At 40.2% G+C, this 17,293-nt stretch overlaps 3 protein-coding genes across 3 annotated transcripts; all 3 read right to left on the bottom strand.

The window, feature by feature from the left end:
• Positions 1-17: 17 nt before the first annotated feature.
• Positions 18-4,869, bottom strand: LOC129745820 (uncharacterized). The gene is made up of 7 exons (XM_055739180.1): positions 3,726-4,869; positions 3,541-3,652; positions 3,073-3,335; positions 2,838-3,003; positions 2,361-2,769; positions 2,136-2,304; positions 18-2,060 (listed from the first exon to the last, which is right to left on the bottom strand). The coding sequence occupies exons 1-5, from the start codon at positions 3,879-3,881 to the stop codon at positions 2,633-2,635; spliced, it is 834 nt and encodes a 277-aa protein (XP_055595155.1). The 5' UTR covers positions 3,882-4,869; the 3' UTR covers positions 18-2,060; positions 2,136-2,304; positions 2,361-2,632.
• An 8,494-nt stretch (positions 4,870-13,363) lies between these two features.
• LOC129738341 (uncharacterized) lies at positions 13,364-13,900 on the bottom strand (the record flags this gene model as incomplete). The annotated part of the gene is made up of 2 exons (XM_055729526.1): positions 13,364-13,483; positions 13,674-13,900. Coding segments are annotated over 2 exons (258 nt in total), but the record flags the coding sequence as incomplete, so codon positions are not given.
• LOC129738340 (uncharacterized) lies at positions 13,804-14,339 on the bottom strand (the record flags this gene model as incomplete). The annotated part of the gene is made up of 1 exon (XM_055729525.1): positions 13,804-14,339. A coding segment is annotated over one exon (306 nt), but the record flags the coding sequence as incomplete, so codon positions are not given.
• Positions 14,340-17,293: the final 2,954 nt, after the last annotated feature.

The following is a 17,293-nucleotide window of genomic DNA, read 5'->3' as shown; positions in this document are numbered from 1 at the left end:
CATTTTTGTCATTTTGGTCATTTTTGTTATTTTTGTCATTTTTGTCATTTTTTTCATTTTTGTCATTTTTTTTCATTTTGGTCATTTTTATCAATTAATTTTAGTCATTTTGGTCATTTTGATTATTTTGGTTATTTTTGTTATTTTGGTTATTTTGGTCATTTAGGTCATTTTGGTCATTTTGGTCATTTTGGTCATTTTTGTCATTTTTTTCATTTTTGTAATTTTTGTTATTTTTGTAATTTTTGTAATTTTTGTAATTTTGGTCATTTTTGTCATTTTAGTGATTTTTGTTACTTTTGTCATTTCTTTTCATTTTTGTCGTTTTTATCAATTTTGTAATTTTGGTCATTTTTGTCATTTATGTCATTTTGATAGTTTTTGTCATTTTGGTTATTTTGGTTATTTTGGTCATTTTGGTCATTTTTGTCAATTTGGTCATTTTGTCATTTTTTGTGATTTTTGTATATTTTATCATTTTTGTCAATTTTTTCATTTTTGTAATTTTTGTAATATTTGTCATTTTTATTATTTTGTCATTTTTGTCATTTTGGTTATTTTGATTTTTGGTCAATTTGGTCATTTTGGTTATTTTTGTCATTTTTGTTATTTTTGTAATTTTTGTCATTTTTGTCATTTCAATTCATTTTCGTAGGTTTTGTCTTTTTTTTCATTTTTGTTCCTTTTTTCATTTTGTTATTTTTGTTTTATTTTCATTCTTGTAGTTTTTGCCGTCGATTTTTGTTATTTTTGTCATTTTTTAATTCTTGTAGTTTTGCTATTTTCATTTTTGTCGATTTTGTAGGTTTTGTCATTTATGTTTGTGTTTGTGTTAAATTACACATTTTTGTCATTTATGTATGCCATTTTTGTCTTTTCTGTGATTTTTGTCATTTGATCATTTTTGACATTTTTATATTTTTTTAACTTTGTCATTTTTACAATTCACAAAATTTCTTCTTCTGGGCATAGGTTTCTCTCGTTTTCTCACATTTTCTTTTTTTCACGCACAACTGTGCACACTTATGAACATTAATTCAATAATTGACTACACAATTGCAATCATTTCTTCCACAATTTGCGTGATCATTGGCGTACCTTCACTCTGCATTGTAGTCTTCCGGTGGAATTACGAAAAATGGATTTCAATAATATGCTGGTGTTTGATAATCATGTTTTTCTTTCCTTTATATAACTAATGAAATATGCTTATCGCCACTAGATCATAAAAAAAAAATAATCAAACGGCTGAACTCTCTGGAGCCATCACATGATACGTTTCTAAAGATTTTCGCCAAAACACTCTTCCTTAAAATGTCTTCAATTTTATAAATGATCCATTTTCACTACAGTGTTTTACTGACTTTCGCTTTATACGTCAATTAGGTTGCGTTTAAGAAAACTCTCAAAATATGTTTAAAAATATCACAAAATAAACTAAAACGAACCAGGTCTACCTGAATACAGACTCTCTGGAGCCACCTCGCGAAATGTTTTCATAGATTTTCGGCACTTAATTAGTTAACCACAATATTACCTGAAGGCCTTCAAAAACACGGAATGTCAAAAAAAGTCGTCGATTTTATTCATCATTCGTGATCACACTCTTAAGTTGTTTTCGTCTTCCAAATGGCGAACTCGTTCATTAAACATTTATAAGCACAAAGCAAAAATGGCAAAAATAGAGTTATAAAAATCAAAAAAAAAATCCTCAAGGAGTTGAACAACAAAGAAACAAGTGAAATCAACAGATTGACGAACAAAATCCAAGGGTACTTGCAGTACGACTCTCTGGAGCCACCACTTGACAAAGGTTGTTCCGACAACTAATTAGCTACTGTATCATTTAGAGGCCTCCGATTTCAACTATCATTCATTCTCTGAGCCATCTTCCATTGCCCCCCGCTTTTTGTGCCAATTTTCTTTACGCTTCGCCAGCAAACGGGGCTTGTACCGCTGATAGTAGCGTGCCGAGGAAAGATGTTGCTTGGCTCGTTGGACCGCCCGTATGAGCTCCGGTTTCAAAGTTTCCATCGTAACCCCGTGCTCAGTCCAGGCATCTGGATGGGAAGGATTATTCGTGAGATTCGTTAAATTTTCAACAAACTTTGAAGTTTCTTAATTGAAGAATTTACCTATTAAACAATCGGTAAAAATGAGATAGTTTTTGATCGCTTTTTTACAGTAGTTGGAATTGACCAAACCATGGAAGGTGAAATCGCACAGCACTTTGTCGGTAAAAATTTGGTTGATCACGGAATTGACCCGTTCCTGAGGTTTCTTCACCGTTGCGAGGTAGCGCACCTGTAACGAGGCAAGTTGAAGTTGGTCTGGTTGTCGAATTGAAGCAACGAACTTACGTATTGTTCTCTGATGTGCTCGTCTACGGTGACCAGCTTTTCTAGCCGTTCGATGTCTTCCTCGCATCGAAGAGGGAAATTGAATCCGGGGACTCGCTGTGATCTTTTCGGTTGGGTTGCCGAACTGCGTTTATACGTTCGTTGCGTTCCTAAAACATAAGTTTTTATTAGGGAGTTGAAAATTACGCGTACTGCAAAACAAAACGGCGGAAAGCATATTTTTCTTAGGCATCTTTTTTCTGTTTTATTCAAGAGATTTCTTGTAATGTATCTTATTGGTTGAGCATTTTCTTGATCGATTTCTTAGCACGGAACGTTCTCTGGCGCATGCGATTGCGGCACTGTTTGATGGCGGCAGCCATCTGCGCGGCCAGCTCAGTTTGGTCCAATCCTTCGGAGGCGTAGGCATCTTAAATAAAAAAAAAAGAAATTTTAACTCACATTTTTTAAAATGAAAATTGAAATGATTAAACTCACCGAGAAAACAGTTGGAAAATATTTCGTAACCTCTCATCGGAAGCTTCATTTTGCCCAAGGTATTCGATCCGTTGTAGTTGTAGCTTTCCAGAGCTTCGTCGGCAAAAACCGAGGGCATAAATTGTACAATCGACATGCTGCCCTTCTTGCGCATCAAAAAGTCGACCTGAGAAAAGAAAGTAGAACTAAGTTGTAAATTGCTTTCAATTAACTTTAGCACTGGTCAACGACTTACGTAGGATTTCCTCACTTTATCATTCTTCACAACCAACATCTCTAGCCGCTCGATGTCCTCCTGCTCGGCAATGGGAAAGGTAATACCCGCGATCACCGTTGGTTTGTTCTGTGCGGACGCCTTGTTGCTGGCCGACGAGGTTCGATCACTCTTATCCGGGGAATACTTTGGGAGTTTGACGACCGGTTCCTCCACACTAATAATCTCATAGCCGTCGTGTTCCGCTTCCAGGTAAAACAGTTTTCCGGAGACCTTTTTAATTCCTGGAACCCACATCACAAAATAAGATATGTATTAGAAGATATGATCCCAAATAATTTTTCCTACTCGACTTGGTGCAATGCGAAAGTAAAATTATCAACAAAAAAAAAAAAAAAGTTATTCCATAACCATGTATTTCAGAAAACAAAAATGTCTATCGTCTAATTAATCCCTATGTAAAAGTTTCATTTGGGTAGTTCTGATGACCTTGACTTCCGGCCCGAGTCTTCGCGTTTTCGGTGAATGGTTGTGATCGTTTCGGTAGGAGCGCACTATTCCCGGCCTCCCGCGGATGGTTGTGACACGGCTTTTGCAGCCCCTGCAGATGTAAAGTTTGTAAGTATAGGGGATAATGTTGTCGGAAAAAAACGAAAAAAAAATCATTCACATACCCATTTCTTTTCTGAGAGCACGTCCAGATGATGATATTTTCTCGGACCTGAGAGCGTTGGAAAGAGTTTTTCTCGATAACAAGCTGCATCGTGCCCCGCGGTCCCATGATGAATTGTATCATCGGTGCTCCTGCGAAAACATAATGTTGGTTTCATTAGATTATAGGTAATAACGTTTTTTTAATAGAAGATGAAAAACAGTAATTTTCGCAAATTATTTTTGTAAATTGAGTTTACTTTATTTTAAACGCACTTCTTTTAAAGGACTCAAACCTGAAGTTTATCATGAAAAGAATAAAAGTATTAAATGTGTTTTTGTGTCCAAATGAAAACTACATCTATAAAAAAAAACTTAAAAAAAAGTAAGGCACAAGTAAGGTGCTTCCAATGCTTCCAATGAGTAATGGTATTTCGATTCTTTTAATGTGTTTCGAAATACATTAATGTGTTCGTCGATAAAAAGCTATAAAAATTGTATTTTTTTTCTATTTCATCATCATTGATGTTGATGCTGCCTACTTTGTTAGCAAATATTGTAAACCTCAACTGGTCTACTGAAATCGATTCAAATTGAGTAAGAAAGATTTTGGAAGCTTTTTCAGTAACAATCAATTCTTCCGCTGGATTCGGTACGACCCACAAACGTCCACGCTGGCCGGATCGTTTTTTTCGTGATTGTGCTCGGCGCTGATGCAGTATATGAGCTCATCTTTGATGAAAATCTGAGCCGCGCATCCCGCTTTACGATAGTTCATACAACGGTAGAAGTTAAGGCCTTCTTTTTTGTAGGCAAACTGGAAAATTTCACTCGCATATGTCACCGTGGCCGATCCGAAACGAGTATTGTTGTACACCACCGGTATTCCTTGCTGCTGCGACAATATCACGTTCAAATCTATTGTTTGTTTGATAATTTTCGGCTTCCGACCACGTTTTTTACCTCCGGAATTGATTTCAATCGGGCTTATAAGAAAATCTGCAATAAATTAGAAAAGTAATTAGAAACACAAAGTTTTATTTAAAAAAAATGTTTAAACCGAATTGAAATCAAAACGTGCAACTATTTTACAAAATTTATTTATCATAATTTGGAATTCATTTTCTTTAATCCTCAATTCAAAAATCATAATAACTGAAAAAAAAGTAAAAAGAAACCGTTTAAGCATCAAATTTTCACTCGTCCAACTTGCTACTATTCGTGGGATCGTGATTGTGCTGTTGGTTCTTCAGGATAAGCCCCGAGCTTCCGTCCAACGTAATAATACGGGCCCGGCACTTGAGAGATCGACTTTTCGAGCACAGCCAGTAGGTTTTGTTCTTGTTACTGTTGTTGCGGAAAAACGCATATCCACCCATCAGCAGCATCGGACGACCTTTGCGACCGACCACCATCTTGAGATCCAGTGGGAACTGTTGGACCTCTTCCTCACATTGATCCCAAGAATCATCGCGGGCCAACTTCACTATCACAACTTCTTCTGAAAAAAAGATTGAAAAATGAAGATGTTAGTCAAAAAATAATAAAAAATTTCCGCAAAATTTTTTATTGGATAAAAATGATTCTTCAAATTAAAAAAAAAAAACAATTTATTTGCTACATTTTTTTTCTCTCTCTCTCTCTTGGTCATTAACTAATCCTGTGCAGGGGATTAGGCGGTGGGTGGTTGTGGCTTTGACCATTGTGACAAATTTTAGCACTTCCGGCGTAGGTAACTATCCGTGCTCGACACTTCATCTTTTTGATCCGCGAACAGGTCCAGTAGGTGGTGTGCTCATTGCCCCCGTTGCGGGTATAGGAAAACCCATCGATCAGCATCTTGTAGTTACCCTTCATGCTCGGAATCACGTTGATACGGTGGGCGGCTAGGTTGAGCTCTATTAGGTGGCGACCTACAAAAAATAAAACTATTAGTATTGATGAAATTTCACGACAAAAATTCGACTGAAATTCGAAGAATGCTATCAGTTACAAATTGTAACTTACAATAAAACTAATCCCCTTTTTGAAATTTTTAAAATTTTATTGCTCTAGAAAGTTATCGATACTTCACAACCCAGAGTTCTTACGGTTACCTTTCGGTGGTATTTCTGACCCGGATATTCTCCAGAGAATGATGAAAAAAAAAAACATTCCAACCGAACAGGATAATTCTGCCTAATTTAGTCATCTGCCCAGTATCCCAATCAGTATTCCGATCTCTAGCCGAGCAACCTTCACTTTTGTTCGAACGTCCAACGACTGTCTTCACAATCTCATACTCAAAACACGTATATCAAATTATTGCAGCACTAGTTCATCAGTCTGCCGTTCGGCTTAATTGACGATCCCGATAGTTTCCAGATAGTACTGGAAATATTTTGTTTGCAGAGGCCCTTGTTCTGTCTGCGCCGCCCGTGATGTCAAGTCACCTTACCTTCACGGGACTGTTGTTACTTTATTCCGATAGTAGGTGAAGTGAAAGAGGTTCATTCCCAAAGTTCATTCCTCGCCTGAACCGACCTCTGGAATCGAGTGAGACCAAACCCACCGGGCGTCGCTATTTCGGTCGGTATTTTAGTTGCTTTGATAGGTTGCGTTTATATTTATTTACTGATTTTCTTACCCATTGTTGCCTTCCAGGTTGGTATTTGTGTTTGTTTATTTTCTGATAGCGACGACAGGCTCCGTTGCTACCGGGTTGCTACATAAACGCATCCTGTAACAACCTACTGCTCGAATGCTATTTCTCGAATCAAGTTAGCCACTGTTGGTGCGATGATGGGTTGATAGATATGTTGCTGAATGTACTCGATTCGAAGTTTAGCAACCATTGGTGGGCTTAGTCTGACTCACTACTGTCACCTCACGCGAGGCGCAGAATAAGGACGTTCGAAAAACTGTGATCACTGATATTCAAACTCGTGTACCAAGTATTGGTTGCTTCAGGAAAAGTGTTCTACCCACACTAAAGGCAGGAAATCTCTATACCAAACCTCTTTGTGATCAAATCTACACCAAATGTATGCTCTTAAATTTCTTCTGGATTCTTCCATACAAACATTTGAGCGAATGGTCAAAAATAGCCATCGGAGAGTGAGGATCCAATTTAAGCGAAATTCAAAGACCGAATCAGCGAAACATTTTCTCGATCAATAAAAGTGACCAGATTTACACATGTGTAATGCTACTGCAAGTCTGAATTGTGTGAAGGAAGGTTTTCTTCTTGAGTCAACTCTAGCTACAGCCAGGTGTTCCTCGAATCAATCTATCAGTTTTCTTTTGATTTGTCCTTATCACAGTCGGAACAACTGATTCTATGCACACCAGATCTTCGAAAGGAGATCTACTGGATCTTTAGTCGATCCTAAGATGGATTTCAGTTGTTTATTTGAGCTAATGAACGCTAGCTCAACATCAAACTTTGTCAACATTTGTCGCATTCACACTGTTGAACTCCATGTATCTCCGTTGGAACTCCTTCTGCATGGGAGTCAAAGAAGTGGAAGATTTCCGTTGAAGCAATCTTTCTTTTTTTCTTAGGACGGCTTGAATGTATCTACTTTGGTATCCATTTTTATTAGCAGTTTGGAAGATATATTGAAGCTCCTTTTCTCTTCCTTCTGTTGAGAGAGGAATGGAGTTCATTTGATGGATTATGTGATGGAACGCCGCCATCTTATGCTGGAACGAGAGGCTAGAGGTGCTTGGTATCACCCTCACCCTGACAACTAAACCAATATTTGACGTAAACGGGACTTTTCTTCTGAAATAAAAATAAGAATATGTTAGTTTAAATTTTACGCATAAGAATTGTCCTCCAAATTTCCCGAAATTCAAAATATTGAATACAAAAAAGAACAAACTCATTCCAAGCGCTTTATTTACATTTTTGTCCACGGCATTTCGAAATCATTTATCCCGGTGTCACAAATAGTCCACTGAGCTCATTTTCGGGCACGATGCGCTTGTCGGTGGCCGGATTCATCCGTCGGAAATTCATTTTGTATTGACCGACCGGGTGAAAGTGCATTGAGTTGGTCACCTTGACGTAGATTACCCCGTTGATTTCACGGGTGATGGCGCGTGCTTTACACTTGAACCGCGTGAACAGCGAACACTTCCAGTTGCAGGTGCGAGCCGACTGCCGATCCTTGGTGTAGGCATGACCTCCGTGCATAAGTTTCTGCTGTCCGCGGCGGGTCGTTCCGAAAACTGCCGGTTCGAAGATACCTTTGGGATGGGAACGAAATAGATTAGATTGCGCGGCTCGGTCACAATAACTGTACGCACATTAAAAAATGAAAGACAAAAAACTTTTCAATTTTACTAAAATCTCATACATTTAGGGGATGCTTTCGTATATCACGTATAAAATTTGCACTGTGAGTGATTCAGTTATCATTTCTGGTCCTACGGAGCATTACGGGCGTCTTGCGGTACTCAGAAACCGAATGGCAGTGGGCATCGTTGGTCAATCGGACGTAGGTGATCCCGTGGATTTCTTTAGTGATAGCCCGAGCTCGACACAGACGCCGCCTGAACAGCGAACAGCGCCAGTTGGTAGAATCGGAAAAATCTCTATCCTTGACGTATTCGAAACCATGGTAGAGGAGTTTTTTGGCACCCCGCTGTGAAACTCCGAACTGGGCCACCTCAAGCGGTACGTCCGGATCTAATTTGGTGCTAATGATCCGTGTGAACTCCGCACCTGAAAAATGTTTGAGAACGTTAGAATATTTGAACAGCCAGTGACATCTGGTGTTATTCGGTGTTGAACACCAGCTAAAGTGAAACGCGAAAATCAAAATTAGCCAGCCAATAAATAGTATTTATTCTCTCTTGGTAAGAAACAACCTGTGGGAGGGTACACTTTGAGCGTACGTAGCATTTAGTACGGATGGAACTCTTAACAGACTAGCACTGGGGCCGCCCATGCTGTCGTAATGACTTCCGCTGCCCGAAGGAGCTGCGGAGACGGCTAACATGTTCTCACTCAGCAGCGCTGCTCCCGGTAGTAAAGATGAAGCCGCCGCAAAGTTCACACCAGTCCCTCCACCGCTATTGATGTCATGGTTATGCATGTGCTTCATGTTCATGCGCGAGTTCACTTCGTCTATCACAACTATACAGGGACATTTGCATTTGTAGTACTGGTTGCACTTCCAGTATTGTTTCGTGTTGCGGTGTCGATTGCGAAAAAATGTGACTCCATTTACCACCAACAGTAGACGACCGCTGCGCTTTGATGTTTTGAAAGAAAACTGCGGCTGGGTAGTTGCCGCCAGAAGTGATTGCGGTTGGAATTGATGAAACTGTGCCGGGGCTAAAAACAGATAAAAGAAAACATTATTAGCATTACAAACTAATGCATCTTTAAATAGTTTCAAATCAACCATGAAGCACCCCACGATAAGAGATATTTTAATTTAAAAAGTGTTCTAAGTGGAATGCAATACATAAGACATTGAAATTTTATTTTTCCATTAAATCAAACTAATTATGGCTGATCGAGAGATCGTGATTATGGGTGTTTTTCAACAAACACGTATCCGGTGAGGACACGTTGGTGATCGCCCGAGCCTTGCAGCCGCTGTGCCACTTGGTACACTTCCAGTAGGTTTTCTCGCTGTGCGCGTTGTTCTTGATGTAGCGGTGACCGTCGTAGATCAGGACATTGTTGCCCCGCCCGGTCGTGTAACGCAGCCGCGAGGAACCCGTCTGTTTCGGCGGCCAATCATCCGACGAATCCAGGTCCAGTTTGCATTCCTTCTTTTTCTGCTTCCGTGACGTGGTTTTGGCGTCCCCTAACATCTCCGTCGAAATGTAGTAAATCCGTGGCTCAGAATCTACAACATAAAATCAAAAGAAATATTCTGTTGGCGTTACATTTTTTCGTAAAATTTCGATAATGCTGACAAAGAAACACACATTGCTCAATTTCACATGAATTAGTCGACATTTATTTATTTTATTTATTAACATCTATCTTCAATCCGAATCCTCCTGGCCAAATTTAATGATACCCGGCATATTCCTGCGCTTCCGTATCACGTGAAGCGGATGGTTGTGTGAACCACTACCCTGGACCAACCCGGCGGTATCACCGTCCGTGATCACCCGGGCCTTGCAACCGGTACTACCCTGGAACGAAGAAAGAAACGGGTCATCATTGGAATTCGAAATAAGGATCAAAACCCAATAGGGTGTACTAGAAGGCCCTTATTCTGCGCGGCGCGTGGGGTGACGATAGTCGAGTCACTCGATTCCAGGAGTCGCTTTAGATGAAAAACGTCACTTCACTTACGCGGACTATCGGAATAAGGTGACGGTAAGGGGACTTGACTTTTGTCACCTCAAGGGCGGCGCAGAATAAGGACCAAAATGTCAAGGCCCAATATTTGTGAAATACTGTTTTTTAAGTACTGCAATGATCACGTCTTCCCAGAAGGACTCATGAATTTTCCACTTCTACCTCTTACTCCCCTAGGTCCACCCGAGGCCTTTGACCGTGTCTCAGTCTTGTTTATTTGGTAGCAAATCAACGGATCACATGTTGATCCCAATGATTAAATGGATACAAAACAAAGTAATTAAAATTATAAAAAAGTTTACACAAACTATCTGGACCTAAACGCTATTAAAATTTTCCTTCTAAAGGAATCCCTCGATTTACCGAAATCAAAATGTTCAGAGTAGCGGTTAAACGTCTTGATCACGCCGATCAATGCACTATTTGCCCCGTAGTTGTTTTGACGAAGGGGAGTGTAGAGCTGTAAATTCCGGTTCCGTAGTCCTTGAGGTCTGACACTAATGTCGATTGATTCCAAAAGCGAAGGGCAGTCAATTTTCGATGTCAGGATATCGGAGACAAACAAGGCCCGTGTGACAGCTCGACGGGCTTGTAGCGTGTCTAGGCTAATGAGGTTGCAGCGGTTCTCGTAGCTTGGAAGGTGGAACGGGTCAGACCAGTTCAAATGGCGTAGAGCATATCGCATAAACCGTCGTTGTAGAGCTTCGATCCGATCAGCGCCATTCTGATAGAAAGAGCTCCAAACTGCCAATGCATATTCCAGGATGGAGCGAACGAGGCTGCAGTAGAGGCTTTTCAAGCAGTATACGTCTCTGAAGTCCTTCGTCACGCGTAAAATAAAGCCTAAACATCGAGAAGCTTTATCCACTATATAGTTTGTATGTGTCTTGAAGTCAAGTTTTTGATCAAGAATCACACCTAAATCTTTGATGTGGTTCACACGGGCAATTAAGTGTTCCGAAAGGAAATAATCGGCGGAAATGGGATGCTTTTTGCGCGAAAATGTTATGACGGAACATTTATTGCGGTTCAACGCCAGGCAATTGTTGTTGCACCAGGTAGCGAAAAGGTCGAATTGCCTTTGTAGTGAAGCAGTGTCTTCGGGGCCTTTTATTACGTTGAACAATTTCAGATCATCAGCATAGGCGAGTTTAGGTCCGTCGAGCAGTAGATGAGCGTCATTAAAATAAATAAGGAACACAATTGGTCCTAGATGGCTCCCTTGTGGAACCCCGGAAGTAGCAGGGAATTGCCTGGGATACGAATCCTCAGTTCGAACGGTCAGTTTTCTTCCGATCAGGTAGCTACGGAACCAATTCAATAGGCAACCGCAGATTCCGAGACGTTCGAGTTTTGCAATAGCAACTTCATGATTAACCTTGTCAAACGCGGCAGACAAATCTGTATAGATTGCATCGGTTTGGATACCCGCTGTAAAACTTTCTTGCACATAGGATGTAAATTTCATTAAGTTCGTACTAGTTGAACGCTTGGGCATAAACCCATGTTGGTCATTGGAAAAATACTCCTTGCAGAATGAGAAAATGGGGTCCAGAATTACCAGTTCGAATAATTTTGCAATTGCGCATAAGGCAGATATTCCTCTGTAGTTATTTATATCCCTTTTGTCACCTTTTTTGTGAACAGGAAACATATAAGCATCCTTCCACAGCGAAGGGTAAACGGCTCTGTCCAGCGAAGCTTGAAATATTCGTTTAATTGGAGACAATAAATGGGGCATAAAGCGTTTCAGAAATGTGGCGGGTATTCCGTCCGGTCCCGAGAGAAGAGAGTTTTTCATTTTTGCAGTCGCCTTTAAAATGGTTTCCTCTTCAATTGCAATCATGTTTAAAGATGCGTTTAGGGAAGGAACGTTTAGAACAGCGTTAGCTATTTGATCGGCAGAGATTAAACCAATGGTAAAAACACTAGAGATTTTTTTAGCGAGCAGATTACATAAACAGAGATCCGAACTTGCAGTTTCGCCCTCCAAGAACATGTTGGTTGGAAGTCCAAATTCTCTCCGCTGATATTTCACATGTTTCCAGAACGATTTAGAACTATCTTAGGAGCTTTTCTTGCGGCTAAGCTATATTTTGATGCTGATGATTTTAATACTCATCGAATCATCCAATCTCAGCATATCTCTCCTCTTGACGTCTTCAGGTCCGATCTATTTTCTTAATAAAACAAGGGCATGTCTTCTGCTCGGCCTGTGCCGATCGAGTGTCGCTTTTCCTGTGCTCACTTCTGTCCTACAATACGTTTTTGGCTGTCCTGCCCAATCCGCTGGAGGCGAATATGTTGGCGCGTCCTCCTTCGAATTTCGGGCTACGTGTTAGGATGCCTCGTCGGTCAAGTCAGACATAGTGTGGCCTTTGCCGAACCGCTGGTGGTACTTCATGAAGCATCCGTAACTAGTCAAAAGCTGCATTAGCATCATCATGCTTATTTTCTATCCAATAGAGGACGTTCGGGTTCGGGCGGCGGGTCCAACTTACATCCGCTGAGCTGCCCCACACCTGTTGCCAGTTGGCCAACGAGGCCTCACTTGCGTATCTATCACGTTAGGCGTGCCTTTATTGGTAATTGGTAATTCTTTCGGTAAAACTGAAGGTGTTACAATTGTTCCAGGCACTGGCGCTACCAAAATGGCAGGCAGTGATGGAGCCGAAGATCGCGGGAGTTGGTCATCTGGTGGGAGGAGTTTGGCAATGAAGCGTTCCGAACCGTAATCCTGCATTGAGCTGGATTCACTGCAAATTTCATATCCAAGGCGAATCGTATAAATCGAACGAACTTGATAGGCTGTGGGCGAAGAAAGCGGTCAAGTTTTTTTTTTGACAGGAAAATTTTTTGAAATTTGTGAAATATTTGAAGATAGAAGCTTATATGGCAACTTACATCCGCTGAGCTGCCCCAAAGCTGTTACGAGTTGATTGACGAGGCCACACTTGCGTATCTATCACGTTAGGCGTGCCTTTATTGGTAATTGCTGGGCAGGCCGCTCCACCGTATCTCAGAATTGATGAGGTCACGCTCAACAAAACCCTTCTTTTGCTGAATCAAATCATCGAGGTGTTCAAGATGATCCGCCTGAGGGCAGCCGTAACTATTGCCTCTTTCTCGTAAGCGTACTCATCTTGGCTTTTGAAGTTTAGTCGTCAGTATATGGCATGAACGACATTTGAACGATTCACAAATACTGGCTAACCTTAATCTTTCTAGTTTAGTAATCGTCGAATTGAGATTTAACTAACGTGGATATGTTAAGCAAAGCAATTACCTTCTTGGCACAGATCCAGTAAGTCTTGGTTTTGCTCTTTCGATTTTTGACGAATTTGAATCCGTTTACACTCAGCAGCACGCAACCACGTTGTCCAACCGTGAATGATACCTCCTTTGCTAAGTCGCAGGGATCATCTACATCCAGATCTTCAACCGTAAAGCGTAACAACTGCTCGTCTTCTGCAAAATGGAGTGTTAAAAGAAACAAACGTTAGTAAAAATGAAAACGAGATATACAAACAACTTCCTAAACTGATTATTCATATAAGAAAAATAACAGCCAAACTTCTCGGTTAAAAACATGGTCCAGTTTATTTTTCACATGCATTAGCGCACCATTCAGAAAGGTTCATGATTATGGGTGGGATACCGTATGACTAGGTTCTCCTCCCCGTTATGCAACATGTACGTCAGAACACGGGCCTTGCACCGACTCACACCGGCCTTCGCGCACGACCAGTATGTTTTGTTGTGGCTTTCCTTGTTCTTGGTAAAGCTGAATTCGCCCACCTTCAGCTTACGGCAGCCTCGAAAGCCCGACACGTACCGCACGTAATCTGCAATGGTGCAATCCGTGGAAACAGAAGGGAAATAAGGGAGTTAATATAATTTTCCAATTTCAAAAAGCTCTAGTTTAACAAGTAAAGCTACATTGAAGAACTTCAGCATTTTTCTCATTGTGCTTATTTTATTCGAAAGTTTACGTTTTTCTATCTTAACGAAAATCTCATCAGTGGCATTCATGATGGGCCAGCTGCTGCTTCAGTCGTTTGAGGGAACCGTAAGTTCGGGGCGTTGAGATCACCTCGTGGTTATGGTCCACGTTGATCATCACAAAGTCATCGTTGACTGTCTTGATGCGGGCCCTGCACTTGTAGACGGTAAACTGGGAACAACGCCAGTATATGATACTCTGACGCTTGACATGCCGATTGAAAAGGTGTCCCTGGTGCCGCAGCTGGACCGTTCCACATTTACTCTGCACGAAGATCGGAACCAGTCCTGCAAAAACGGTCAAAATCGTTAACACAGATTGTTATTGGCTAAAAAGAAAAGATTTAAACGTTAGCATAAAAACACGTTTATTATGAAAAAAGTAACTGTTATTTATTTTAAGTATTTCAAACATCAGGATAAATTCAACTAAATGTATTCAAATAAAGTTTTGGTGTACAACAAGCTTGAAGCTTGCTGGTTGTTGGGAAGACAAAAAGTGCTCTCGAGTGCATGTTTATCAAACAAGCAGAGAGAAGATCTGTAGATTCAGAAAGTTTCCCGAGAAACTATCTTTCAGCGGAAGCGAAACCAAATATTTGGTCAGCAGACGTAGACCAGTTGAAGGAAAAATAAATCTCAAATATATTAGGTTAACTTTGAAGAAAATGGGTTTCAGCCCTTTCCGGATGATATATCTGTGAAAAGAAAAGATTTTTTTTAAATAAAATTTGAAAAAATTGTCTCGATAAATGAAGTACAGATTCACCTCTGAATTTCCCTTAGTTGATAAATAATTACCTATCATTTCCAGATGATATGCTTTCAAATGTGTTTCCTCAAATGCCCATTTTCTTCGGCTTCATCGAGTTTCTGTAGTTCACGGTCGTGGTTATGTCTCCCGACTGTAAAGTTAAGAAGGAAAAATACTATTTAATTTCAAAAAATGATATAATTTTTTCCTCTTACCATTTTGCCAACTGGATGCATCACTCAGGCAGCACAGCAGCTTCGCTTTGCAACTGCGCCGTATACAGTACCATCTGTAGGTTCCATGGCGCGGGACACTCTTCATGCGGGATGCGTAAATGTACTCATCGTGCACCAGCTTGAAGCAGCCGCCGTTCATTTCGGCAATGAATCGACGTTTCACCCGGTCTCGATTACTGGTCCGGCTCGGTGATCCGATGACCACTTGATGATGGTTTTCATAAGCTTCCTGCTCCTCTGGCTCCATTTTTTCCACCTTGATCGGCACCATGACAAAGGGCACTTTACCTGCAAACGAAGAAATTATGTTAGTTCTAAAAATCTATCAGCAACGAATAATTTTTTATTCAAAATAGGTACCCAAAAATTGCTGTTACATTTCAAAGTTCAAGCTCCACGAGGAAGTATTCTTAGACCAGTGCTGTTTAGGTAAATTCATACAGACCTACTTGGGTCTAGCAAGAAAGATTTACGCTTCAACTACAAGCTGTCAAGCTGTACATGCTATCTCAACTTAAGTATTTTGAAAGAAGTACGCTGAGTAGACTGCCTTATGAAAGGTTTTGGCGTATGGCACACGCACTCAAAAGCAACATTATCTTTGTAGGGACCACGCGAATGGGTATAGTTTTAGTAAAAGATAAAATCTAGGAGGCCGTGATCAAATGTTAGTGATCAAATATTTCCACGCAGTCGATCAATAAAAACCCAAATCCCGAGTTATCAAGTCTTGTCTTTAGTTACAACACGACATCCTACAATCTTCAGAAGTGGGATAGTAATCCTGAAAGCAGTTGAAAATACCCGAGAATCTATCAAATTTGGAACGTCCTTAGTTACAACACGGCATCCGACAATCTTCAGAAGTGGGATAGTAATTCCGAAAGCAGTTGAAAATACCCGAGAATCTATCAAATTTGAAACGTCCCGGATTCTTTCGGTAAAACTGAAAGTGTTACAATTGTTCCAGGCACTGGCGCTAGGCAGTGATGGAGCCGGAGATCGCTGGAGTTAGTCATCTAGTGGGAGGAGTATAGCAATGAAGCGTTCCGAACCGTAATCCTACATTAAGCTGGATTCACGGCAAATTTCATATCCAAGGCGCGCATCGTATAAATCGAACGAACTTGATAGGCTGTGGGCGAAGAAAGCGGTCAAGTTTTTTTGACAGGAATTTTTTTTTTAAATTTGTGAAATATTTGAAGATGGAAGCTTATGGTGGTTAAAGTTCGAGAAATGGATCCGAACAGTGACCAACCCAAAAAAGAAGCCCCACTATTAAGCCTTGGTTCCTCCGAAGAAGCGAAGCCGGCAGTTTTCACATCACCAGTTGCAGTTGAAGCTATGAATGCGTCAGGCATCAGCCGTAATCATCGGTTCCCTTTGATTTGGTGAGCCAGTTCTGTATTATTAAATTTTTTTTTTGCTTATTTATATTCTATAAAGAAAATCACAAACACCATAAAATCATATGATATATCATACGAAATCATATGAAGCGTTTGGCAAGAAACTCCACGCTTTGAATATTCTTTCCTTGGTCCCGTATCTTTTGCGTTTTTCGTCACATGGTTGACCTGGCCGTAGTACTATCTGCAATGCATGTTCTATGTTACAGATACTATGTTGAAAAGAAAAATGAGGACCGCAAGTTTTTCATTTTCCAAGGTGCATACAAGTTTTGGCCATGTTGATGTTCTTGTAGAAAGTAGAAGTTGTAGAAACCATGCTAGCAAGTATTAGAATAAAGATGCAAATCAGGAGGTCACGTTGAACAAAATGTAAATATGACAGATTCAGTTCAGACACCAATAAATAAAGATGTGAATAATCTGAAGAAATCTTTCTGTTTGAAATAGGCTTCGTTCAATTTTTAGGCTCGGTAAAACCCAAACAGACACCCGTTTTCATTGAAACAAAAAATCAAACTATATAAAATGGAGTCGACTTTTGTTTTATAAAAATAATGTTTCCTACTAGGGTTTTTGTTTACAGCTACAATGACTCATTCTCAGTAAGGTAAGAGAAAAATGAGCATCAAAACTTACCGGGAGTCTGCGGCCATCCTTGTATTTGTTTCTTGCAATCGTTGATCGGTGATTTCGTTGGGGGCCGTATTTTCGGAGCCAGTAGCGTTCGTCTTACTACCGTTTTCCTTCGCAAGGGGTTCAGACGTAAATCTGCAAGCAAACGTGAAAGAAACCAGTAAAAAATTATTGAAACAATGAAAAATTACGATGGTATTTTCTAATACTAAATTGGTGTTTTTCGGAAATGTTTTCATTA

Source organism: Uranotaenia lowii, chromosome 1 (assembly GCF_029784155.1).
Source record: "Uranotaenia lowii strain MFRU-FL chromosome 1, ASM2978415v1, whole genome shotgun sequence".
Classification (NCBI taxonomy): domain Eukaryota; kingdom Metazoa; phylum Arthropoda; class Insecta; order Diptera; family Culicidae; genus Uranotaenia; species Uranotaenia lowii.
The sequence above is the reverse complement of the archived record's forward strand: the minus strand, read 5'-3'. Positions and strand labels throughout refer to the sequence as shown.